General features: G+C 41.8%; 1 protein-coding gene and 1 non-coding gene across 3 annotated transcripts in view; one reads left to right on the top strand and one right to left on the bottom strand.

Annotated features, from left to right (window-relative positions):
* The window catches only part of St3gal3 (ST3 beta-galactoside alpha-2,3-sialyltransferase 3), a 252,926-nt gene that overhangs the window by 94,140 nt on the left and 130,828 nt on the right, over positions 1-27,958 (top strand). The window contains exon 3 of one of the 2 annotated variants that reach the window (XM_004647615.2): positions 11,707-11,754. The exons of the other annotated variant lie outside the window; for it this stretch is intronic. Coding sequence (XP_004647672.1) covers positions 11,707-11,754 — 48 coding nt within the window. The remainder of the gene's footprint in view (positions 1-11,706; positions 11,755-27,958) is intronic. 2 annotated transcript variants of the gene reach the window in all.
* On the bottom strand, positions 436-542 carry LOC111814441. Its single transcript, XR_002819430.1, has one exon. It is a non-coding gene; the product is annotated as a U6 spliceosomal RNA (small nuclear RNA).

The following is a 27,958-nucleotide window of genomic DNA, read 5'->3' on the forward strand; positions in this document are numbered from 1 at the left end:
GTGGACATGGATAGTGTCTATGACGCTTACTGGTGTCCAGGTGTCACTGGTGGGACTGAGCTACTGCTGTTTCCTTGATATCCCACCCTCTAGACCCGGACAGAATCATGACCCATAAGGTACAGCAGCAGTCCATTTGTGGAGTGTGCTGATGGAAATATTTTGCTGCTGTATACAAAAGAATAATTGAAAGACTGCTGTTGTATACCTCTTTTTCTCCTGGGTCTAATTGTTTGCCCTGTTTGGTGGGTTCTTTCCATTCTAATTCATGGAGTTGTGGTCATTTTGATCCCTCTTTAGAATATCCTAGTAGTCTGTGTAGGGTTGGCTTTGTTGTTGTGTAGTTGTTCGTTGTCATGCAAGTATTTAACTTCTCCATTAAACTTGAAAGAGGATTTTGCAGGGTTTATCAGTCTGGATTGGAATTTGCTTTACAAATTGATGGAATGCTTCATGAATTTGCATGTGATCCTTGCACAGGGGCCATGCTAATCTTCTCCATATCATTCCAATTTTAGTATATGTGCTGCCAAAGCGAGCACAGTGTTTTTAATTCTTCTGGGAAGATTCTCAGAGAGGAATATTGGGTGGAATGAGACCTCTAATCCTAGTTTTTTGAGAAATCTCTACACTGATTTCCACAGTACTTGCACCAGTTTATACTCCCACTAACAGTTTATACTCCCAACTTTATCCCCACAGCCCTTCAAGCGTTTATTGATTGACTTCTTGATGATAGCCATTCTTTCTGGGATGAGATGGAGTCTCAGTGTTGTTTTAATTTGCATCTCTCAAATAACCAGTGATGTTGACATTTTTTCATGTATTTATTTTCTTTTTGTATTTCTTCATCTGAGAATTGTGTATTAATCTCAGATGCCTGTTTTTGAATTGGGTCTTTAAATTTGGGAGATGTGATTTTAATTTTAATTCTTTATATGTTCTTGATAGTAATTCTTTGTCTTGTTAGTAAGAGGAACATCTTATGAACATTTATTTTCTGCATTGTGGTTGTCTCTTCACTGTATTAGGAATTTCTCTTGCTGTGCAAAAGCTTTTTAGTAAGGTGAGATCACAGTTGTTGATTCTTTGTGATAGTTGCTGTGCAATCGGGGTGTTATTCATAAAGTCTTTGTCTCAACCAATGTCTTCAAGAGTTTTATCTGTTCTATCTTCCAGAACATCTAATGTTTCTGATTTAATATTTAATGTTTCTGTTTTAATGTTTCTTTTATCCATTTCCAATTTAGTTTAGTGCATAGTGAAAAATGTAAAGTCCAGTTTTTACCTTCAGCATGTACAAAGCCAGGGTTTTTTGTTTGTTTGGTTGGTTGGTTTGGTTTTTTTGGTGGAACTGGGGATTGAACTCAGGCCTTTGAGCTTGTCAGGGAAGTGCTTATTCTACTGAACCATCTGTCTGGCCCAAAAGCCAGTTTTTCCAGCACCATTTATTAATTTTTGAGATAGGGTCTTGCTATGCAGTTCAGGCTAGCCTTAAGCTCACTTCGTAACCCAGGCTGGTCTTGAATTTGCAACAATCCTCCTGCCTCAGCCTCCTGTGTTCTGGGATTACAGGGGTGTACCACCACACCCGGTTCTTCAGCACCATTTAGAAGCTATCTTTCTTTTAATAAATTTGTTTTGCCCCGTTGTCAAAGGTAAGGTGGCTGAATATGTCTGGAGTTGTTTCTTGTTTCTGCACCTTGTAATCTATTCCACTCATTTTTGTTTGTTTGCTTGTTTTAATATTTATTTATTTACTTGGTACAGGGTCTTGCTACACATTCCGGACTCTTAGTGATCCTCCTGTTTCAGCTTCCTCAGTGCTGGGATTACAGGCATGTGCCACCACACCTGGTTTCAGTGGCTGTCATGGTGCAACTGAGGTTTCAGGACCAGCACAGCATGCTGTACTGGAAATGAACTTGGATCCTTATGCTTGCCAAGCAGGTACTTAGACTGCCAAGCTATCTTCCCAGCCCTCCATTCATTTTTAGGTCTGGTGTTTTCTTTCTTTCTTTCTTTCTTTCTTTCTTTCTTTCTTTCTTTCTTTCTTTCTTTCTTTTCTTAATTGTGTGCTGCTTTTTTCACCATAGCTTTATAGTATAATTCAAGTCAGGTATTGTGTTGTCCTTGACTTGCTTTTATTGCCCAGAATTGCTTGCTATTTTAGGTCTCGTCTAGGTCCAAATGAATTTTAGGATTGCATGCTATTGGAATTTTGATTGAAAATGCTTTAATCTGTATAACAGTTTTGGCAGTATGGCCATTTTCATTATATTGGTTCTTTCTACCCAAGAACAAAGTATATATTTCCATTTTTTGATTTCTTCCTTAATCTCCTTTTTCAGAGAACTGTAGTTTTCAATGTCAAGATTTTTTACATCCTTTATTAGATTGATTCCTGGGCCAAGGATATTGCTCAGTGACTCAGCACCTGCTTGGCAAGCATGAGGTACTAAGTTCAATTCCTAGTACCAAAAAAGATTGATTTGTAGGTATTACATTTTTTTGGATGCTATTGTGAAAGTTGTTGTTTGCCTATTTTCTGTCTCAGTTTGTTATTCATGTACAGGAAGACTATTGATTTTTGAGGGTTGACTTTGTATCCAGTTATACTACTGAGTTTACTTATTAAATCTATCTAGCAATTTTTATTTATTTTTATTTTTATTTTTTTTGGTGGAACCGGGGATTGAACTCAGGCCCTTGCGCTTGCCAGGGAAGCGCTTATTCCACTGAGCCACCTCCCTGGCCCTATCTAGCAATTTTTAGATCCATGTCTGTCATCATACACTGACCTAAAGTCAAAGTGGATTAAAGATCTAAGTATTAAAACAGAAACACAAAATCTACAGGAAGAGAAAGTAGGTAGAAATCTTAAAGACATGGGGTAGGCAGAGAGTTCATGACAAAACACAAATTGCACAGGAAACACTTCAAAGAATCAACAACTGGGATCTCACCTTGTTAAAAAGCTTTTGCACATTAAAAAAAAAAATCACTAATAGAGTGAAAAGAAAACCCACAAATTGGGAAAAGAAATTTAGGTAATTGTCCCTCAGACAAAGGGCTTATATCTTGAACATACAAAAAATGAAAAATATCAGGCCCTCAGAATTCAAAGACCCAATCCAGAAATGGACATCTGAGATTAATACACATTTCTCAGATGAAGAAATACAAATGGTAAATAAATACATGAAAAAATGTTCAACCTCACTGGTTATTCAAGAAATGCAAATTAAGACTGGGCGTGGTGGCACACGCCTGTAATTCCAGCTCTTGGGAGATTGTAAACAGGTGGGTCACTACAAGTCGTAGTAGTGAGTTCCTGAACATCCTGTAGACCCTTCCCTAAAGTACAAAAAAAAAAAAAAAAAAAAAAGCAAGTTAAAACAAATTCCATCTCACCTCAGAAAGAATGGCTATCACAAGAAGTCAACCAATAACAAATGCTAGAAGAGCAGTGAGAAAAAGGAACCCTTCTCCACTGTTGGGGTGTGTAGACTGGCACAACCACTGTGGAAATCAGTGTGGAGATTTCTCAAGAAGCTAGGATTGGAGGTCCCATTGTAGTCACCTATTCCCCACCTGGGTATCTTTCCAAATGAACGGAAAACATTGTACCACAGCAATATATGTGCACTCATCTTTATAGCAGCACAATTTGTAAATAGCTAGATCTTGGGAACAAGCCATATACCCATCAACAAAGAATGGATTGGAAAAGATACGGCCTTTTTCTGCTAGGAAGTACTATTCAGCTATAAAGAAAGATAAACTGGGGACATTTATAGATAAATGGATGTAACCAGAGATCATACTCAAAAGTGAAATAAATCAGACTCAGATATATAAACATCATATTGTCTTCCTAGGGGCCAGGGAGATGGCTCAGTAGAATAAGTGCTTCCCTGGCAAGTTCAAGGATCTGAGTTCCATCCCTGGTTCCCCCCCCTCAAAAAAAAGTCCAACATACTGTCTTCCTAGTGTAAGAAACTGAAGAGAGTAAATAGGATCCAAAAGGTAGGATAGATATTTTGAAAAGGAAAGAAAATGCTTCAAAGGACACAACTGGGATGAGGGAAAGGATTAAAAGGGAGGGGGATATACAGAAGATAGCTAGATAATTGTACTACTAATTTCTACTAGTTCATTGAAAGGAACATTTCGTGCTTATATTGTTTGATCAATTTTGCAGGCCTGTGTCTTGTAATTTATACTTTGATGATAACAATATGCAATATAATAATAGTTAATTTTCTATCTTGTTTTGAAATTCTATATCATTTTTATTGATTGTTTCCCCCTCTCTTTAAAAGATATCTAACAGTTTTTTAGTGGAGTCTTGGCAGTGTTCTATGTAGAGCATCGCATCATCTGCAAATAATGGTAATTTAACTTCTTTCTTTGCTATCATTACTTCTTTCACATCTGATTGTTTTGGCTAAAGTTCCCAGGACTATGTTGAATAAAGAGTGGAGACTGAATGGCCTTGTCGTGTTCCTGATTTTAGAATGAAAGCTTTCAGTTTTTATTATCCATTTAGTATCATGGATGACTTTTATGAGATTGAGATAAAGACCATCTGTTGCACTTTTTTTGTAGAATTATTATCATGAATGGGGACTGGAGTTGGTCAAAAGCTTTTTCTCCATGTGTTGAGATGTCTAATGGTGTTAGTCCTTGGCTTTGTTAAGATGGTGTATTACATTTACTGATTTACGTGTTTTGAACCATCCCTGCATCCCTGGGATGAGTCCCACCTGGGTCATCATATACAACCTTGGTGCTTTGCTGCGTTCTGCTCACCAGCGTCTTATTGAGGACATTTTGCATTTGTGTTCATTAGGGAGATTGCCCTGTAGCTCTCTTTCTTGGTTGAGTCCTTCCAGTTTTTGTATCAGGATAATCCTTGTTTTTAGTAGTGAATTTGGGAATATCGTATCGCTTTCAGTTTCATTAAAGACTTTGAGAAATAGTGGCGTAAGCTCTTCTCTAAATTTCTTGTACAATTCAGCAGTAAACCTGTCAGGGTCTGGGCTTTTCTTTGTTGGTAGGTTTTTAATTACATGTTTGATTTCATTGATACTGATTTATTTAGGATTTTTATATCTTCTTGATTCAGCTTTGGTCATTCATATGTATCTAGGAATCTATCCATTTCTTTTGTATTTTTCATTGTATTAGAATACAAGTTTTCATTGTAGGTATACATGATATTCTGGATTTCTGCGCATCTATTGTGATTTTTAGCCTTCTCATTCATGTGGATCTGAGTCTTGTTCAAAAGATTGATTTAGTTTTAATATTTTATCTTTGATTTCTTTGTCTAGTTGATTTGTCTTTTTATGACGGTGGGGTATGGAGATCCCCCAGTATAATTGTATTAATGCTTATTTGATTTTTCATGCTTATTAATATTTTTTTATATAGTTGGGTGCACTGGTATTCGGTGCATATATATTTATGATTACTGTCTCTTACTCTTGGATTGCTCCCTTTACAAGGATGTAGTGACCTTTTTTGTCTTTCTTAATCAGTCTTGGCTTGAAATCTAATTTGTCTGCCCGATCCCTTCACGTAGCCACTTGAGCTTAGTAAGAACTCCAGTATTATATCTGGTATTTTAAAGTACTATGCTAAATGTAAGGGAGACACTTCATGGAACAAATCTACCTCAGCAGCCTCTGATTACTGAGGCTTTGCAAACAAACTGGTGGAGAGAAATTCAGTCCCATTAAGATTATACATGCTCTCCCTCTGCTTTTTAGCCACCAGCTTCTTCCGTCCCTTTGTCATATTTGGGTACCACCTTCTTGTCATCTGTTCTCACTGCTACTCCTCTCTTTCATTTTACTACATTCCTCCAATTCAGTGCAGTGTTTGAATTTTTTTCTCTTCATCCTTGTTTTCCTCTATCTTCCAGAATCTCATTTGATCAAGTTTTGTTCTCTTTGGGTTTGTGATTCAAAAGGAAGAAAGTAAGGACTAGATCTAGGTTCCTCCAGCATCTAACCAATGGGGAAACTACAAACAAACAGAATTAGTGTTGCCATTAAAGTATAAATTCTGTTAATAGACCAGTAGAGAAACAGAGCTTAGGCTCACGGCTCAGTCTTCTGAGATCAGACTCTGTGGGTGCATTGTGACTGATGAAGGGGCCACCGTTGCAGCCTGTCATCTGGTCCTAGAGTACTAAAATATGAGGTGTGGAAGAGGAGGTGAGCCTACACAGTTCCTGGAAAGCTCGAAGGTAGCATGGATACAGAAAAGAATGCGCTCAATTCTAGGCTAGACCTCCTGGGAACTGAGGAAAAGTTAACTAAAAGTTAGTCTTGTGGAAAGATGGCCCAAGTTATCGCTCATTGCCACAGAGACAGTAATTGGGAGAGCACTGTAATCTAAGGCAGCTCTTTAAGTGTCTTGTGCTTGCCAGCAGAGTAGTGACTCTTTCCTCTGATGCTCTGTCACTAGCTTGATCCACAGCCCCCTCTCTACTCTCGTCTGCTGTGTCTGCCAACTTTCAGTGCTCTCTACTTCTCAGTCCAGATCTCTGTCCAGTCTACCTCAGAGGTGGATGAGCAGTGTATGGCTCACCCTCCGTGGCTGAGCAGCCTCCCATGGTCCAGTGGATTTTTCTTATTCTTAACATTGTGTCCTTTAGTCCAGTGTGCAGTAATTGCTCAGTAAATATCTATTACATTGATGATCACTGAAATCTCCCTCATTTTCTCTCTTTCTAGTAAGAATTTTTTCACTTCATATGTATTTTTACTTTTACTTGTTAACATGAAAATTACTTTTTTATTCATTCTTACGTTTCTTGGCCTTACAGATGGTAAATAGCAGAAGATATATATGAAGTATGTACCATGACAGGAAACACCCCAAAATGTAGCTTGCTCATGGCACACTTGGTGCTTTGAAAATCTCTGCAATGACTAAGAAGACTGAGCCCCATTCTTTTTACTCCTTATTTTCTGCTTCAAAAACCAGACACAGGAAACATCTGACCATAATAAAAGATTCCAGTAAATTCTAGATTTCCTCACTGAACAATCATGTGCAGCAAGGCTCTGTTGTACTTGGTCTGGGATTCTGTTTGGTCACTTGTGCAACATACCATGTGGCTGCCTCTGGCCTGAGAGCCAAAACAGCTGGCGCCCGCGGGTGCTCGAAGTAAAAATGACTTATGTGTTAGGTGGAAAGGGAGAAGTTTGTATATTCTTACTCTGTTTCTTGCAAAGCAAACTCTTAAACTTGTTGAGGACTAAGTTTTCCCATTAGCTGTCAGGATGGTTTATGACAAAAATAATAAGTCCTTTAGAGTCAGCCCAAATAATGAATAGCCAAACTGTTTCTGACGTTTGTGCCTCTAATGCTCAGGACAAAATTTCATCTCAACTTTCACAAAACATTATGCCATGGACTTCCTCTAGAAATGTGCTATCTTGTTTGCATTGTCTTATTAAAGACCCATGCTTGTAGGAGCATTGGGTCATCATTGGAAAGAGCATTTACAAAGCCTTTGACTTTTTCTTTCCAGTAACATTGTCACCTGTCTGGCACTTACCTCCTAAACACCTCTCTTTCATTTTACTGTAAGTGCCTACTCAATTTGTCCGCCTTCGTTGGCTGGCAGGCAAAGACTGGCTCTTTTTGAGCTCTGTATCTCTGTACGTGACACAGTCTGGCACATGGTATTTCTGGGAAGGAAGGAAGAAAGAGGAAAAGCAGGGAAAAAGCCCAATCTGTTGAGGGATTGATTAAGTTGGTGCAAAACAAATATGATCTCAGTAACTGAGAGAAAAGCTGAGCAATCTTCCTGCACTTAGAGTAATTAATGAAGGAGAGTGAGAGCCTTCCATTCTTTGGCTTCACTGCATAGTGAGTGAGATGCTAAAAGCCTAGATCAACATTAAAAAGTTCTTTTTTAACTTCCATTTTTTGTCCTCTGGCCTCAGCCTTCTGAGAAGCTGGTACTACGTGGTGTGTAGCACCACACCTGACTTAGAACTTTTTTCTTCTCATGATATAAAATAATATACATATACCATAAAATTTTGTAGGATTACATAAAATAAACATTACCAGTAATTCCACCATCCAGAGACAGCCACTGTTAACATTTATTCCTTTTTAGTCTTCGATAAGTTTTAGACTTTTAGTTATTCCTCTTTACATTTAGGTTGAAGAGCTTAAAAAAATTAAATGAGGACTGTTTGTGAGTACAAAGAAAGTAAATTACACTTGGAATGATTCTTACCAACTGCAGTGCAAATTTGAGATACTTTTTCTTGGTGCTCCTGTGGCAAGTCAGTTCCCACTACAGCTGAGTGTGATCCTCTCACTTGGGCTTTTCTCTTTGCCCTGTGCCTCTGCTCTGTGTGTGTACCTTCCCAGGATGTGGCCCAGCTTGGCCCGTGCAGCTTCGTTGAACAAGGGCAACTCAGGTTCTGGATTGACTGGAACCGAGTTGTTCCCCAGGATACATTTCCCTTTACTTTTGAAATGTCACTCAGATAACATCCCCTTTGAAAGAAAGCAAGGGTGCTTACCGGTTTTTCCTTAGTTTACTAAACATGGTGCCTGCTTTTCATGTAGTCCCTGAACAAGGCACCAAAGCCTCAAAATGAGGAGATAATCCTAGTCCTGAGGAAGCTTGCAGCTCAGTGAGAAAGAGCAGCCAGCAAGGGCCATAGTGTAGTCAGTGGCATGATAGAAGGGCAGCAGTGACTGAAGACAGTGGGAGCAACTTTGATCAGAGAAGGTATCCAGAAGAGGGAATTGATTGAGTTGCATCTTAATGGCAAAGTCTGGACAGTTTTTATGCAAACTGAAGAGATCAATGTGTTAATTAATGCCCAAAGACCAGAAGGAGCTGTCTGTCTGGGGAAATGCAAGGGAAGCATAATGGTGAAGAACATGTGTGTCAGAGATTGCATTTACGAGCTACAGGAAGTCTTTTTTTTTTTTTTTTTTTTTTTTTTTTTTTAGTTTTATGGTACTGGGGGCCAAATGAGGACTTTGGGTATGCTAGGCAAGGGCCCTATCCCTGAGCTACGTCCCCAGCCTGCAGTGGGGCTTTACTGAAGAATGACTGTATACATTTTGGATAAGTCTATACAAAGGATGGAAAGAAACGGGTCAAAGTGCAGAGGCAGGGCTGTGGTGGGGGCACAGGCAGCAGAAGAGGACAGGCAGATGTCCAGAAAAGCAAATGAGTAGGTGGGAAGTAAGTAGTGGGGGCCTGTGGCTGGCAGTGGCAGCAGGACTGACAGTGGCTAGGCTTGAAAGATCTTTTGAGGGTGATAGAAATAGGAAATTTTCTAACAATCAGTGAATTGTAAACCTAAACTGAGTGAATTCTGAGGCATGTAAATTATACCTGAATAAAGCTTCTTAAAAGGGAGAGGCAGACTTTCCAATGAGAGGACCGATGTAAGAAATAATAAAAGAGAAGAACTTATCAGCTAGATGTTGCTTGTAGGAGGTAGGATAGTCAGTGTGTTCAGCCAGTGGACCTCATTGTGCTGCTGCTTTTTGTAAAAAGGTCACATCCCTATCTGTTTCTTGGTAGATTTCAGAACACATGGATCTGCCCTTGACTGGCTATATAAAATATCTGCCTCTGGATCCTTATCAGAAGCCACATACTCGGGGCCAGGGAGATGGCTCAGTGGAATAAGCGCTTCCCTGGCAAGCGCAAGGGCCTGAGTTCAATCCTGGGTTCTGCCAAAAAAAAAAAAAAGAAGCCATATACTCTAGCTCACTACCACTGATTCTCCAGTAAACAGAGTTGTGAGAAAACCTATATATGCCAAATTGCCTGAAAGACTTGTGGTCCACTTATTTCTTTAAGCATTTTAATTCAGTAAATAGTTATTAAATGTCAGACCTTGTACTGGTCACATAGCAGTAAATAAAGCAGATATAGTATCTGTTCATAGGTAAACTTACAGTCTTGCAGTGGGAATAGATATTATTTACAGTTATAATAACTGTGGTATTGAATTTCTGTGTGCATTGAGAGAAAATGACTTACACATTGAAACGTGAAGGACAATGCTGAGGTGAAGTATGGCCATAAACACCGGTCTTACATGCATCCAGCTGCACTGCTTTGTAGAGTACCAGCTTATAATTACAGGTAATACACTGTGCTTTGGCTTTATTTTATCATTTTGGCTTAGGTCACCTTATGAAAAGCAGCCATGCAACATTCACTATTCAAGAGATGTAGAAATACCACCTTGAACATTGCACAGCATCCCTTTTGTTAAGACCTGTGAAGCAAGTTCTCCTGATGGCCATGTAGTAATTGCTTTTATGCTCTGGACTTCGAGTGGCTGTGGAGTACCAGGCCCCCACTTGCTTCAGTGCTCCACAGGTAGCCTCTTGGTCTAGAATGCTTGTTTCATCCCCGTTGGGTTTGACCCTCACTTACAAGAGTCCAAATGTCAGCTTCGTCAGCAAGGCTTCCTGCCTGGCACACACCCCCTTCCATTCTCAGTGCGTCTCCCAGTACAAACTTTCATAACACTCTCTTCTTTTTTTTTAATCAGTTTTTAGTTAATTAATTTTTTTCTCTGTAACTTTTCTCTCCTAGACTTGATGGCAGGGAGATCCACGAGGGTAGAGAGCGTGCATGGCTTTTGTTTGGCTCTTATCTCACAGTCCTAGTATCTTTCACATAGCAGATGCCTAGTACTCCTTGAATGTTTGAGTGTAAGCAGGAATGAATGCATTGTGGACCCTAAATCTTGGAACTGCTCGCTTTCTCCTTTCTGCTTCGGCTGCTTGGGAGCTCATGCACTCCTTGGTCCTGCCTGCACTGTTGGTTGGGGTCTCGTGGCATGCATTTTATGCACTAACATTTCCCCTGCTATCTATCTTTCTTTCTTTGACTTTTTAAATTTTTATTCCAGTATATGCCATAAGTTCCTATAGGCCATTTTTAGTCTTTTTGGGGGGAGAAACAATAATAAACATTTGGGTATGTTATTAGAAGAAAGGCAGGTATGGAAGGGGAAATGTTAGTGCCTTTAACCAGATGCAGAAGGAAAGTTTTATCTATTTTTTATTTTTTGTATTTTAGGGAAGGGTCTACAGGATGCTCAGGGTCTCACTACTAAATTGGACTTGTAGTGATCCTCTGGTCTACAGCCTCCCAAGAGCTGGGATTACAGGCATGCACCATACCCAGTCTCAGTTGCCGTCTCAGCATGCCCCAGGGGCAAGGCTGCCACAGCAGGCCCGGGGATTGAACCCCCAGCCCCTGCACCTGCTTGCAGACGCTTTGATCCACTGAGCTATTTGGCTGGTCTGAAAGTTTTACTTTGTTTTGGTTTAATTTTATTTGTTATTGAAATGGGAAAAAGAAATAAATTTGCACCCTAATCTGGCAGGTAATGCCTCTGAAGAATTTGGGGGCTGCCCCTGACTTGAGACATTCTTCTCATTGGCAGGAGTTAAGGGGTGGCAGGGCCTCCTGGCCCAATGGATGGGTGGGCATGGCCCTGTGGATGGGTGACATGGACTTATGGAGCCATCTGCACTGGGTGACATGGACCTATGGAGCCATCTGCACTAAGCTCCATCTTGGCTGATTCTTCCCTGGGCAGGGTTTGGGCAGAGCCAGTGGGAGCTTGACATGTTATTGTAAGGAGAGAGAAATGAACTTGTCCTCTTGTGTTGCAGATTCAGTGGTTCTTTCCTTTGACTCCGCTGGACAAACACTAGGCTCAGGTACCAATTCTTCCCCCTCTATCATTTTTTCAGCTCTCAATACTGACCATAATTGTATTGGAGCCTGCAAGGAGGTACGGGGGGAGGGCAATGGATGATCTCAGAATTGTGGAAGAATCTCGGGACCACTACTTGGACACGCATCATCTGGGGCACTCCCCAGTTGCTTTAAGAGTGTGCCCTCCTCGTGCAGAGTGGTCCAGGCGCCTGTGAACGGATGCCATTTTCTGTGCTCATGTTCTGTCTGTGAGAGTGGGACCGAGGCCACTGAGAGCACAGCTCTGGGCATGATAAGCCTCAGAGCCCTCCTGCAGAGGGCCAGGTCATAATAACACCACCTTTTCTAAGGACACCTCCTCTATGGGTTGTTATACACATCCTATGTGCTCAGATACCAATGTCCTCCAGGAGAGAAGTACCACACTTGACCATGTATTCCTCCCAGGGTCACCTGGGCAGCACACTCACTCCTTTTCCTGTGTTTACAGTGCAGGACATGCAAAGTGGCACCCTGCTCTTTGGCCCAGATTCACCCAGGTCAGGAGAGCTAGGGTGTCCTGGGTCCAAAGCAGTCCCCCTACCACATGCCTCTGTGCTTGCTGGCAGTACCAGGAAGGGGTGCTGCTTTGATTTCTCAGCGTGCTGCCCTTACAGAAGGCCCAAACAATTTGGCACTTCTGTATATTAGTCCTGTGTCTTGAGGCACTGCCTATGAAAACAAAGGAGACTGCTGGCCAGTGGAAGCAGTTCCTTTCCTTTGCTATCTCCTCAAATGTGATAGTTGGGTATTCATGAGGTTCAGGTAGTTGCAGTAGACTGGACAAAAAGAAGGATGTTCCAAGAATATGAGCACGGTGCTAGGAACTTTATGCACCTCTCAGTTGTCCCTCATAATTCAGAGCTTTGATATGTTTCGTTTTGATATGAGAGACTTATGTTCAGTGACATGAAGTAAGCCATTCAAGACCATCCATCTCCGTGCAGCTTGAGAGCCCCCTCTCCCCTGATCATCTTGCTATCTGGAGATAACCCTAACAGAATACTGAAGCACAAATCACTTCACGTAGAAAGAGTCCTGAATAAATCCCAGCTAGGTGTGGTGACAGCACTTAGGAGGCTGGGGCAGGAAGAGCGTTATGAGTGCAAGGCCAGCTTGGCTACAGAAGTGAGTTTAAGACCAGCTTGTACTACCTAGCAAGACCCTATCCCCAAAACGAAGTATAAGAATGGGTATAAGAACACTGTTCATAATTGTCCAAAACCATGAACAGTCCACATACCTAACCACAGTAAAGAGAATATAAATATACAACCTGGTATATTTATGTGGAACAAAACAAATGAGTTAACTATACTTAGACACAACATCACCCTTAATACATTTTTGGGTAAAGAAACTCAAAATATATACTTTTTCTGTTTAAATGCAGTTTAAAAATAAATAAATTAAGCCATATTTGTTTAGATGCACAATTCAGGGTTAAAACAACAAAGATACTGGTCAAGGGGATGTGGTAAGGGATGGCCCCTGACCTTCTAGACTTGGTGTGTTCTATAGTGACCTGAATGGGATTTGAGAGGGTCCCCTTTCGTAGTACTTGTTACACTGTACATTTAAGTTTTTATGTGCTCTGTGTATATTTGTAATGGTTTGTGTTTTTATATAGAAGGTGTGAGTTGAATTGTCCAGTGTGTCCAGTGTGGGTTAGGTGGTTCCTAGGTGCTAGCGGGCCAGAAAGCAGCACTCTGGGCTGGGTTTGCCTGGAAAAAGAGGGAGGAGATGGCTGACATCTATGAAACATTTACCATGTGTGTATGAACTCATTTAAGTCTCGCAGTAGCCCTTTGAAACAGACAATGTTATTATTCTCATTTTTTTCAGCTAAGGAAACTGATGTACAAAGAAGTGAAATAATTTATCCAGTGTCAAGCAGCAAGTAAATGGCAGAGCCAGCATTTGAATTGAGGCACTCTGGCTTCAGAGTTCCTCTTCTTATCCAAGCCGGTCTTGTTTTCTCTGTTTTCATTGGTTTTCAAGGGTTTGGTCCTCAGCTTCCATCCTCTTAGAGGATTAAAATGGTCTTAGGCTTAATGTGCAAATTATTGTGGACCAGGGGATGTGGCTGTACATGGTCCCCAGAGAAAGTTGGCAAAGAATCAGGACTCAGATATTTTTTGGCTTCATTTTCTCTTAGTGGAGGATGGAGTCATACTGATGCAAAGGCACCTTCATATTAGAATTCTGTTTTCCTGACTATAATGTGTGGATTCCATATCTAATCCTACCTTATTCATATTCTCATAGAATATTTGTCAATAATTTTTCTCACACTTTACCTTACTCTTCGAAAGTGGGCAATGGCAACTTTACTAGCTTTTATTTTTGCTTTTGTTTTTACAGTCCTGGGAATTGAACATGGGGCCATCCCACTGAAATACATCCTCAGCCTATTTTCCTCCTTTTTAAAAATTTGAGAGGAGGCTCTTGCTAATTGGGGCAAGTTAAGCTTCCATTTGTGATTCTCCTGCCATGCTTCCACATCATTTAGTAAGATAATTGGAGTCAATCCCTGTATTTTACTTTCTTTGTGTTAGTATGGTTTATCAAAATTGGGAAAAAAGATTCCAGTTCCTGATAGGATAGCATGCATATGGCCGGGACAAGATGAGAAAGCTAGGAAATTGATCAAATGTGTATAGGTGGGACTAGTCCTCCGTGCCTAAAGCAAACAAGCTACCTCAGTCCTGGGATAAACATCCTGTCTGGTTAAGGTCAGCTATTAGTCCCTAGGCATCCTTGCGTCACATGTTACTAACTGTGCAAAAGTATAAATAAGGGATCATTTTGTTGTGCATTGCATTCGTCTTGCCCATCAGGCAGACCAGCGACCACCTATCCCAGCTTTTGTCTTCTTGTCTTTCTCATTCCTGCTGCCATGATCGAAGTGAGACCGACAGATCCCTACAACACTATATAGCTTTGAGGTCTCTGAAACTTAAGTAGTAACAGATAGACTAGGAAGGACACCACAATTCCATGTATTACTAAACTAGTAGTGTATTTCCCACATTTCCTCTCATTTCCCTGTGTCCGCCAGTGTCCCATGTCAGCCAGTGCAAAACCCAACAGTGAATGCCATGGCACAAACAGACAGCTCCAAGAAAAGACCTGTAGGGCTTGCGAGGCATAGTTCTATGCGGGAAGTTCCATAACTTCTTTTTTCTCCTTTCTCTGTTCTCTGTTCTTTACCCTGAAAGAGTCCCATGGTGGTGATGGTGGCAGTGACCTGGCAGCAGTAGGACCTTTGACACCTAAAGCTGAGGGGGAAGGGAGAACCTTTCTCTCTAATCGGAGGAGCTGTAGTCCCGAAAGGGGTGGGTGCAGTTTTGTTTGCATATTTCCTTTTTGCCATCTTTTTGCTGGGCCCTAGATTTGGGTACAGTACAGAAAATTCATGGTAGAATTTGGTAAGTAAAGCCCCAGCTTTCTGGTCAGAAGTCCAAAAAAGGGAGACCCAAGTAACCAGAAAGCCTAGGTGATAAAGCAGAGAGAGAAAAACACTTCGGAAAGCAAACCCAGACTTTTAGAAGTGAACTAAGGGATGTCACTGTCCAAGTCCCTGATTGGACACTGGGTGGCGCACATAGAGGATGCATTTGAATAGCCTTTGAGAGTGCAGGTGAAATTGAAGCCACAACCCACGGAAGGCTGGTTAGAACTTGCTGCCTTAACTCGCCCTGCTCAATTGTCTGCTAAAGTAAAAATAACATTCTATACTGGATTTAAATAAGACCTAGGGTTTCATAACATGATATTCAAAATATCCAGGATATGAGCCAAAATTAGTCATCTTATGAAGAACCAGCAAAATCTACTTGGATGAGAAAAGGCAGCCAACAGATGCCAATACTGAAATGATACAGGTGTTGGAATAATTTGATAGAGATTTTCACTATTGTGAAAGTATTCCCAAAAGTAAAGGCAAATACTGTTGAAATTAATGGAAAGCTAGACAGTCTTAGCAAAAATCAATTAGTTAACGATAAAAAACACTGAACTTTTAGAATATACCAAACAGCAAAAGAGGTACAACAGAGTTAGTGTACTGGTGTTATAGTTAGGATTTAAATGTTTTCCAAAGGCCATGTAGTAAGGACTTGTTTAACTGCTGACGGGCTTTCTTAGAAAGAAATACAACCCTGAGGAATCTCATCTCACCGATGGATTAAGTCATTGATGGATTCGTAATTTGATGGCATTATTGGCAGCCAATGGAAACTTAGGTTGGATCAGGTTGAAGGAAGTGGGTCATGGGGGCCTGCGCCCCCCTTGGGGACTGCGTCTTGCCCCGGCTCTCTGTCTCCCTCTCTGTCCCACCATCTCTCGCCCCCACACTCTGCATCTCTCCTGCTGCTGCTCTCCTTCCTGGCTGCCCCGAGTGAGCAGCTTTCCCTTCCACCGTGACACTTGTACCTTGTAAGAGGGTTAGAAGTGATGGAGCCTGCTAACCAGGGGCGGAAACTGTGCACCAAGATAAGCCTTTCCTCCTTTATTTATTTTGGATGTTTGTCAATGATGGGAAGCTTACACAACTTCAAAATAAAGTAATAGAAGCAATCCAGTCTGAACATAGAAGAATGGAAGGGCCTTAGGAGATACAGAGTCTCAGAGATTTATGGACAGCACCAAAAAGTTTACCATTTATTTGTTGGAGCCCCAGAAGAAGAGGAAGAATGCAACCTAAAGCGCTTTAGGGGTGTTTTTGTTTTTGTTTTTTGGTATGGGGGATAAAATGCAGGACCTTGTGCTTGCCAGGTAGGTGCTTATGCCACTGATCTATCTCTCTGGCCCAAGAATGCAATCTAGAAGAAATATTTGAATAAAAAATGGCTGAAACTTGCCAGACTCAGTGACCAAATGTCGTTTAGCCTGAAAGTGAAAGCTTAAACACTCAAATAGCAGTCAATGTAAATGTCTAAAGACTAAAAAAAAAACCCCAAAAACAAAAAAAAAAAAAACATGATCATGCCAGTTAATGATGAAAGAAGATTTGAGAAAATTCGATATCTATTCATTGTTAGTCTCAGCAAATTCAGAAAGAAATTGTTCAACCCAATATAAGGTATCTACAAAGAACCTTCAGCAAACATCATACCTGATGGGAAAGACTGCTTTCCACCCAACGTCAGAAAGTACCCCAGGAAGTCTCAGAAGATGCATAAAGCAAGACAAAGAAGTAATATGTGGACAGGGTGGTAAAGAACAAATTAAACCAACCCTCCAATAGATGATATGATTGCTGACATTTCCTGGGGAGATCCACAAACACCGAACTCCTAAGATTAATAACAGCTTAACGAGATGACAGGACTCAAGGTCAAAACATAAAAGTCACTTGTGGTTTTATACACCAATAGTGAATCATTGGAAAACAGTACAGTTTACAGTAGCTCCCCAAATCCAAAATATGTATTATAAATCCATCTATGGGGTCTGTATGGAAACTGCTCCCCCATCTACCCTAAATCTTAAGCCACCGACCTAAGAATCACCTTAAACTGTTCCCTTTTGTTCACCACATTCCCATTTTCTTTCTTTCTTTTTTTTTTTTTTTTAAACACGTTTTGGCATTTATTTTCCATAGGAAAGATACAAAGCTATTCTTTCTTGTACTTTGGAACGAAGTAATCATATGGATCAGCGGCAGAAGAGATGGTCATGGGAAGGGTTGGCCATGATGAATTCTTCCACAGATACTCCAAAAGCTTCATATTTTCTTTTTTCTTTTCTTTCCTTTCTTCCTTTTTTTTTTCGAAACTGGGGATTGAACTCAGGTCCTTGTGCTTGCCAGGGAAGTGCTTATTCCACTGAGCCATCTCCCCAGCCCCTATGCTTCATATTTTCTGTTGTTTGCATTTGATTAGTATTTCTCATTTTGAAGAAGTGAGTCCTGAGTTTTTATCAATGGCCATTCTTGGCACATGGTGCTTCTCATTGATCATTAAACTGTTTTAAGCAACCATATCCTTCAAGCCAGAGGGGAAAATCCTTTCTGTTTCTAAAGGAAGGAATGGGTGTGATCTTGGCAAGAAAATCACAAAGATATCTCCATCATTCTCTCCAACTTAGTCATTAAAGGATATGAAGATAGCGGGGTGTGGTGTGACATATGACACACCTGTAGCTGCAGCTATTTGGGAAGCGGAGGCAGTGGAATCCCTGGAGGCCTGGGAATCCGAGCCAGCATGGGCAGCTTACCAAGGCCCCCACCTTATATTATTTGAACTTTCAGGGCTCTTGCCAATGCCACAATGAGCTTGGGAGGTCTTGAATTTTGTTACTGGTCTGAGTGCATCGTGTTTTCTCTTGTCCACATTCCCATTTTCTATGTTTAGAATATACCCTTTGCCCAACACTTCTTTCTAGCACCGCTGTCCAAGGTGCCATCCTCTCTGCCCTCGTCTAGAAAACATATAACTGGGCTTCCTATGCTCACTGATTTCTTCCCAGAAGTCCATTCTCATTGTAGACAGAATAATTAATACTAAAACTTGGAATACTGCAACCAACTCAAGATTCTGACTTGTTACCTCTGAACACCTGGGTGACAAATTCTATGAAGCTCTGTTTATTTTTTATTTTATCAATTTATATTTATGTATTTAGTACAGGGTCTACAGGGCCTCTACGTAGATCAGACTCGTAGTGACCTCCTGTTTCCAGCCTCCCAAGTGCTGGGATTACAGGAGCGTGTCACCACGTCCAGTCTCAATCACTGGCTCAGTGTGCCAGCTTCCCTCTGCTAAGCAGGCACTTTCATCCACCGAGTTATCTGGCTGGCTCTTGAAGCTCTATTTATTGACACCTTACTTCCCCAATTTCACTTTAATTCATTTGCCCCTCCCTGGCCTCCAGCCCTGTTGACCTTCCTGCTGCTCCTTGAAGACGCTAGGCCCCTGTTTGTGCTGGCCATCTTCTAGCCCTGACTGTTGTGCCTCAGCTCTGCATGACTGTCTTCAGGCCTCGCTCCGGTGCTGCCCACAGGAAGCCCTCCCTCACTACTTTGTCCGAAACAGTGCATTCTCCCACCACGCAGTCCTTCCCTAAACATTACCTCTCAAACCATCCACTTTTATACTTGCATATTGTCTGTCATTCTCCTCCCACTAGAACTTAGGCTTCTTCTGGCCAGCAGCCTTGTCTGTTTTGATAGAACAGTTTGGGCACACAGTAGGCACTTAGTAAATGTTTTTTAAAAAGCTTTCTTTTGGTACCAGGAATCAAACTCTGGACTCTATGCTTGCCAGGCAGGCGCTATGCCACTGAACTGTCTCCCCAGCCAGCAAATAATTGTATAATGAAAAGCAGAACATTAGGAGCAGTAATGTCCATCACTTAATGAGTACTTAAGGGTAAATAAGTCAGAGCACATCCATGCGGGGAGATACCATGATCATTAAAAATGACATCTTAGTTTTTATTTTTATTGACATGGAATATGTTCAGAATATTGTACAGTCAACAAAACCAGAACAGACACATGTATATTGAGGCCACATGTAAGTAAAATTATGTATCTCCACTCACATTTTTATGGAAAGAATTTTTAGGGAAAATAGTTTCCAAAATGTTTGTAGCTATTAACTTTAGGTGATGAAATTTCAAATGGTTCTTTCTATTGTTTGCATTTAGAATTCTACATTGTGTGTGTGTGTGTATATATATATACATATACACACACACACATATACACACACACACATACACACACACACAACACACACACATAAGTGAGAACAAGTCTGTGTAGAGATCCTTCGTTACAACTTTGTTTTTGGGGAGGATCTGTCAATCTGTCTTACTTTGTGTAATAATTGCTTGGTGACCATCTTAATCTATTCAGCCTGCCATATAACAAAAATACCCTATTCTTTTCTTTTCTTTTTTCTTTTTTTTTTTTTTTTGCAGAGCCAGGGGTTGAACTCAGGCCCTTATGCTTGCCAGGGAAGCACTTATTCTACTGAGCCATCTCCCTGGCCCTACAAAAATACCCTAGACGGTGTAATTTACAAATGCAGAAGTTTGCCCCCCACATTTTGAAGACTAGACAGTCCAGGGTTCCAGCTGCTTCAGTGTCTGGCAACCGTCTGTGTGTGTCCTCACATGGCAGAAGGGCAGACAGGTCCCTTGAAGCCTCCGTAATAAGGGAACTAGTCAAAGTAATGAAAGCTCACTCTTCACAGCCCCACCTCTACACCATAATGTGGGATGAGGGGGGACACCAGCATTCTAGCATTTAGACCAAAGCAGCGACTACTTAGGCCTTATGTTGCCAACCAGGTGAGAAGCTGCATCAAGTTGAAGCCACAAACTGCAGAGTGAGTCATTTTCTCCCCATTTCTTGATCTAGCTGCATTTTATTTTTTTTATTTTTTTTATTTTTGAGAAAGGGTCTTGCTCTGTATTTCACATTGCCCTTGAGTTCACTGTGTAGCCTAGGCTGGCCTTGAACTCGTGGCAACCTCCTGCCTCAGCCTCTCTGGTGCCACGATTATAGGCATGTACCACCATGCCCTGCTCCAGCTGCTCTTTTAATGTGCCCTACCTCAGAAGGCATGTTAGTGCCAGGACACATATGGTGTCATGAAGAGGACTGAATTCACCTCAGTCCCTGTTCCTACACAACTCCACTTTCCCCGGACAGATGAAGGGAGTACAAGGCCTTCAGCTGCACGGCCCCGGACCCCTTCCATAGCTTGTGGCCTCCTCACTTGAGGCTGTGGTGTCTCCACTCTCCTCTAGCCCCTGCTGTCACTGTAGGGGAGCACAGACAGCTGCAGAAGACTCCATCCCCAGGGACTCCCTGTGTCAGGCCTTCTTGCAGGACCTCTTGCTTCCCCATACCAATGCACACCCATTGGGTTTGGGTTTTACTTTTTGAGTTTTTAAGTTACTTTTCTGGGTCAGTTAATTTAGTCTAGGTCGGTGGGGTTTTCTGTGTTTGTTTTATAAAACTGTGTCTCCTATTTTAGTTTGTCTTTGATTAATTGGTCTCGTGTTGTGGTTTATTTCCCTGACTTGCAATGACATGGGAGCCATTTGCGCCTTGGCCATTCTCTCAGGCCCTTTGTTGACTCCCATGATTCGTGTATGCTGTGGCTGGAGTCTGTTAACATCTCTCCTGCAGCACGGGTGGGAAGGAATAAAACACAGTTGCTTTAGTGGCAGCTCTCCAAAGATGAGGGTCTCCTTTCTTAGTTTCTTTTTGGAGGCCAGAAGATGCCTTTAGGGCATTTCTGGTTTGCTGTGAGTATCTGGGTTTGAACCACAGCATCTTGAGCTTGAGTGCTTTGTTTAAGCTGGCACTTGAGCAACTGAGCTAATGGGCAGGCCCCCTCTCATTTTCTCTGAGAGCCAGTGGGGTATAAAGAAAAAAAAGAGAGAGAGAGAGAAGCTTGAGACTCAGACCTGGGCTGGCTCAAGAGCCTCGCAGTTGGTCCACTTCAGGTGCGTGTTTCACATGACCTCTCCAAACCTCATCTTGGGAGTGGAGATGATACATGCCTCATAGGGCATAAGGATTAAATTCAGAGCGTAGGTGACAGTACAGACATGGATGCTTGGTGGCCAGTAGTTCCCACGGTCTTTCACTTCACCCGTAGGTCTGATTATCCACTTAGCCTGGTGCCAGCTTCCTCCTCTACCCAACCTATGCATATAGTTCTTACCTTTTATCTTTAAGATAGCCCATGATTTTTATTGGAGACTGCATAGTGTCATTTCTTTGCCATGAGAAACCTATTTTGGTGAGAGTAAGTCCCCAACCCACTCGCTGCCATGCCCTTTGCACTTAATAATTCTTTATAGCCCAAAGATGGGAGCCAAACACCACTTTAAAGAACACTGGGGGAACAAAAAAATTGGGCAGCAGAACTGCAGCTCTTTTGTGAGTGGAATTTTTTTGCCTGATGGAATGTCCTGTCTGCATGGCTTCCATGAGTTATATGAAGCCTTGTTACTTTTTTTGTACTGGGAAATTGAACCTAGGGCTGTATCCACAACTGCCCTCCTCCTGTTGAGATATAGTCCCACTAAGTTGCCAAGTGCCCAGGCTGGGCTTGAACTTGTGATCCTCTTAGCCTCCCAGGTGGGCATCACACACCTGGCCCTGCTTTGCACCTTACTGATAGAAGTCTCTATTTTTATCCCCATAATATACTAAAATTTATATACGTCAGTAATGTTCCTCAAGCTGGTGTTCTTAGGAAATATTCATGATTGTCATTGGTAGTAGTCATTTAATAAGCACCCACTTTGTGGCGGCTGATGGGAATTTGCGCTAGTTATGCTGAATGGTAAGTCTCCACAAGCATCAGTCATTTGGTCGTATTAGCTACAGCATCCAGACCAAGTGGACAATAGGAGCAGAATAAGGAAAAGAGGTGATGGGCTTAAATCTAACCCTAGGTCTGGGCTAAGTGTCTGCTCTACTTCATATTTTCTTTCTGAAGACGGAAGAATCCTGTCACAGTAGCACAAGCTAAATAAAGCCTTTGATGAAATATTGCAGATTTTCTCCAAGAGTTGTTCTTGTGGGATAATGTGAAAAAACTTCAAAGTGTTATTTGAATATATTATTTCTTCTTTCATATGTAGACATGTGATGGAAGGAGGTTCATGGCTTAAGACAGCATTTCATCCAGGAACCATGAATTATCAAATATTTGCCTCGCTGACTGACCACCTTTTGAACATCACCAGGGTACTTCTACTCCTTTCCTAGCATCTCAGCTTTCCAGAAGTCTTTAGAATGTTTCAAATAAAGAGAATACATAAATAAACAATGCAAATACTACAATGCAAATACTACCGAAAAAAGAAAAAAGTTCTTGACTGAACCTTTCTAACAATAGTAACATGTTAGGCTCATGATGCTACTCTGAGATTCTGTAGCCTGGAGTTGAGGCTACAGTAAAGCAGTTACCTTCAGGGATCTGAAGCCAGCTCTCACTTTGCAGCATGGTGCTCCCAACTGTTTTCAGTTTCGAATATAGGTAGAAAGTTGTGACAGCTGCATGTCATCCTAGGGTCAGTAGGAGGGGTGTGGGGTAAGCCAAGTAGGGCATTGAGGAAACATTCACAATTTCTTATACAGTGGAATTATGATGAGCAGAATTAATCACAAATACTAAGGAACACAGTCATATACTGTTTAACAGTGGATAAAATCTGAGAAGCCTGTCATTAAGCAGTTTTGCTGTTGAATGAACATCAAAGTGTTCGTACACAGGTTAATAGCTGTGACATCATTAAACATAAAATGTAATGGAACCGCGATCATCTGTGTAGTTTGCCATTAGCCTGTCATTATGCACTATGTGACTGTATAGTAAATGCTTTTGTTGTTGTTGTTTGCGGGGGGATTGTATGTTTTTGGTTGTAATTTTTTTTAGTTGAAGTTTATTTTTTGGTTTTGGTGCCATGGAGTGAACCCAGGGCTTCCAGCTTGCTAGGCAAGCATTCTACAGCTGAACTAAATTCCCAGCCCTGTTCTTGTTGTTTTTTTGTTTGTTTTTGTTTTTTGCAGAACCGGGAGTTGAACTCAGGCCCTGGCGCTTGCCAGGCAAGCGCTTATTCTACTGAGCCATCTCCCCGGCCCTTGTTGTTTTGAAATAGGTTTTGCTATATAGTTCTGGCTGGCCCTGAACTTACCATGTAGTGTAGGCTGGCCTCAAACTCAGCGATCCTTGCAATTATAATGTTGTTCTAGGTTTAATCCCAGTACTGTATAATCATCATCATCCTCATCATAAATGTTTAAGTTTCTTGCATTAAGGGTATGGATTGGCCCACTGGGAGTCCTCATCTGGTCTGTGGTTCCTGCTCCACAAGCATCAATGACACATCTGAGCAGCTCCATGGGTGTGTGTGTCCCCAGGCAGTGGGCATTATGTGTCACTGCTTCACAGACCAGAAGGCCCCCATCAGATTAGCTTTGCCAGAGCCAGACAGAGGTCCCCATAGCCACCCCAAGCCCACATGCTGTCCACATTGGGGAAGCTTTGATATCACATGCGGACTGACTGTAGAGGGGTCTGTCTACAACACGAGGAAATGACCCTTTTCCTGCTGTTGATTCCCTCCCCTTCAGCAGGGATCTCACAGGTGTTCTGTGCTACAGATACTGCTCTAACCGTAGTAGGACTGGGCCTCCCCCTGCAGTGGCGTGTCTGTGTCTTCCTTAAAACTGATGTTAAGAACAGAAATTCAAACTTTAGAATTGCAGTTTGCAACATGTGAGCTGTGGGCCCATTTGAGCGGGGTCTTTGAGGTTATAGCTTTATGCATTCCACTACCAAGTGTTTCCTTTTTCCACTGATGATTTAAAATCAAGAGTGCATAGAAATTCTTGTGCTTTTCATAAAACAGTGACATTAAATTATATTTGTAACATTCCTCATGGTCATACAATTTACTTTATTTATTTATTTATTTTTTCTTTTTTTGTGGCCTGCTCAGCCTGCCCTGGGGGTGGGGCTGGCACGGCATGTGGTACCAGGGATCGAACCATTGTCCCTGCAGTTGCCTAAGCAGGCGCTTTAGACCACTGAGCTATCTTGCTGGCCCTATGTATTTATCTTTTTTGTCTTTTTTATATTTTGGGGAAGGGTCTACAGGGTGTTCAGGGTCTCACTACTAGATCGGACTCATAGTGATCCACCTGTTTACAGCCTCCCAATCTTTTTGAGACAGGATCTTGCTATGCAGTTCAGTCTGGCCTAGAGCTCACTTTGTATCCCAGGCTGGTCTCAAATTTGCAACAATCGGGCTGGGGAGATAGCTCAGTAGAATAAGTACTTGCCTGGCAAGCACAGGGCCTGAGTTCAATCCCTGGTTCCCCCCCAAAAAAATTTAAAAATTGCAACAATCCTCCTGCCTCAGCCTCCCGAGTGCTGGGATTACAGTTGTTCACCACCACTTCCAGCTATGATCATACAACTTAAAATTAAAAAAAGAAAATAGTTATTGAAGAAGCAATGGCAGTTATCATAATTTATTTATTTTGTAGTACTAGAAATGGAACCCAGTACCTCATTCATGCTAGGAAAATACTTTTTGCCACCATAGCAATATTAAATTTCTTCCTTTAAGGGACTTTTCTTTCTTTTTCTCTCTCCCTTTCTTTCTTTTTCTATTTTTTTTTTTTTCTGGTACTGGGGAATGAACTCAGGGCTTTTGCACTGAGGTACATCCCTAGCCATTTATTTATTTTAAGACAGGGTCTTGCTAAATTGTCTAAACAAAATTGCATTCACCTCAGCCTCCAAAAGTGCTGTGACTACAGGCATATACCTCCATGCCTGGCTAAGTAACGTCTTTGTAATATCCTTTATCATGAAATAAGGAATAAACATGCCCCCTTTGCTACACACTGAATTTAGTAGTAGCCTTGAGGAAAAGCTCAGTGGGATTGTATTGCCAGCCAAATGAGCTATATTTCTCGTGGAACACTTTCATTTTTACTTGATACAGTTGACGGACTACTGCTTTGGTGTTTGCTGAACATTTCCTCAGTAATGAAAGTGAATGGTACTACAAAAAGGGAAGTAACTGGCAGTATTTTGATGCCAATGGTTACATACGAGCATTCAAGTGAAAATTAGAATTTTGAAAACGATGATTCCTACTGATAACATCCCAATAGTTTTAATTATATAAGAATCGGGGGCTGATGTGATGTTAATGCTCCTGCAGTGGCCAGGTTTCAGAAATGCCCGCGCCATGCTTGTCAAGAATTGGCACCCAACTGTGTGTGTCAGTTGGTTGAGACTTAGTAGTTTCTCTATTCCACTCTTCTGGATTCTCACCACTTTTGGGAGCCTAGTTTTTCAGTGGCTGTGTGTTTCTTGTTGGGGTGACAGCCATTGGAGACAGATACTGTTGTGTATTTGTGCTTGTAATCTAGGTAATTCTGCTTTGAATATGAGAAGTTTCACTATTAGGTGCAATTGCACTTTGGTGTGTGGTCTCCCTTCTGTTTATGTCTATTTTCCAAACCTTCCAGGGATTTTTATACATTCTCTAGTGCTGTCCCCGCCACCCGCCCCAGGGGTTTAGATGAGTCTTTTACTGTGACCTAAAAGAGAACAAAAAGGATCAATGAAAAAGTTAACACTAAGGGGTCACAGACATAACTCAGTGGAATAAGTGCTTGCCTGGCAAACACAAGGTCCTGAGTTTGATCCCTGGTACCACCAAAAAAAGAAAAAGGAAAAAGTTAATGCTTAATTTCAGAGACTTTTGGCGCCTGACAATGCACACCTGTGCATTCACAGCTCTGGCCTGATGCTTGCATCACCCATAACTCTTCCCATGTAGGATCGGACACATGCTCCCTGGTTGGTGCTTTTGTAATCCTGGGCTTTCCAGCCTGGTTGAGGCAGGAAGCTTAACCTACCAGACTAAACATTTCTCTTGCACTGTGCAGCCGTTGGCTTGCTTCTTGATTCCTAGAATATCTTCTAGGCTTGGAGAGCTGCATGTGCATAGCAATGTTGACTGTGCCTGGCTGACTCAGGAGTCTCAGAGCCTTCTGTTCTCAGTGTACATTTTTTTTGGGGGGGGCCCTACCCCTTAGCTCAGTTCTTTAAGTGGCTACTTCAACAAAGCAGTCAGGTTCAGGTGGTTGTGGTTCGATCCCCACAACTCAAGCCAGCCAAACCTGCCCTGAAGGCATCCTAACAACAACAACAAAAATTCTTCAGTGTACCTTTAGGATCTGTATACTTCCTGCTGGCTACCCCGGAGGTGAATTGTTCCTGCATTGTTGGTACACTCCAAATAGCATTTCCTTTGTAGGCGCCAATTCACACACAACTCCAAGAATATGTTGTATAAAATAAGATGGTCTGGGCCAGGCATGGTGGCACACACCTGTAATTTCAGCCTATAATCTCAGTACTTAGGAGGCTAAGGTAGGAGGATTGCTGCGAGTTCATAGCCACCCTGAACCACATAGTGAAACTCTGCTCAAAAAGACAAAAAAAAAAAAAAAAAAAAAAAAAAACCACCAGGATGGCCTGAAATCTGTGGCTTTCATATTCTTATTAATCAAAAGGGTCTGCCCCCCTGTTTTCCCAGAGCATTATGTCTCTGCATTCATGGTTGATTTCCTTTTACTTTACACCTCTCAAAGATTGTATTATGCTTTTCTGCTAGTCAGGGAACTCTGTGAGTTGTTTCACACAGATTAGATTATCAGTAACCTGAATTTGTGGCAGTAGTGAGAGCAAAGTCTTGTTGGGTAAGATCCTTGGTTGGAAACTGAGCAGACACTGGTTATTTGGGAGGCTCAGGAAGGCTTTGTGGAAGAGTTAAATTTCACACCTTAATAAATGGTAGAAGGGGACAGCGAGATAACTCAGCGGACTAAGCGGCTGCTTTGGCAAGTGCAGGGACCAGGGTTCGATCCCTGGCCCCACATTCCACGCTGGCCCCACCCCCTGGTGTGCTGAGCTGGTGACCGAGTCTGGGCATGGTGGTGCACACCTGTAATCCCAGTGCTGGGGTGCCTGAAAACAGGAGGATCACTATGAGTCTGAGCTGCGTAGTGAGATCCTGTACCAAATACATAAATGAATAAATAAATAAATAAATAAATAATAGGTAAGTAGGTAGGTAGAAGGAATGGGTATAGTACTGCATGCCTATAATCCCAGTACTCTGGGAAGCTAAAGCAGGAGAATTGCAAATTCAAACCCAGCCTGGGCATCTTAGTGAGACCCTTTCTCAAGACAAAGATTTGAGCATTGTAGCTCCATGTGAAGGCCCTGGGTTCAATGCCCAGTACTGAATGAGTGACTAGAACAAACTACCTTGGCCTCAGAAGGCAACCCAAAAGCAAAAACCAGAAAGGAAGTAAAAAGGGCATTAGATAGAAGAGTAAGTAGTTGTGTCCTAAAAGAATAAGTGAGTCCCTCTATGGGCAGGTGATTGTAATATAATTGTCTGGGGGTGGGATCAGGGGTCGCCAGAGCAGGGGGAGCAGTGCTGTGAAAGATGGTCTGGCTAGTGCTCTAAAGAAGCAGCTGTTGCCACTGCCAGTGTTGACCCTCCCTGCAAGGGGTGGAAGAAGTCAGACCAAATCCCATGGCTACTGCCCCGGCTCCTCTTGTCCTCTGGTTATTCCAGTCATTGAACACA

The sequence above is a fragment of the Octodon degus genome, unplaced genomic scaffold (assembly GCF_000260255.1).
Source record: "Octodon degus isolate 3935 unplaced genomic scaffold, OctDeg1.0 scaffold00315, whole genome shotgun sequence".
Lineage (NCBI taxonomy): Eukaryota > Metazoa > Chordata > Mammalia > Rodentia > Octodontidae > Octodon > Octodon degus.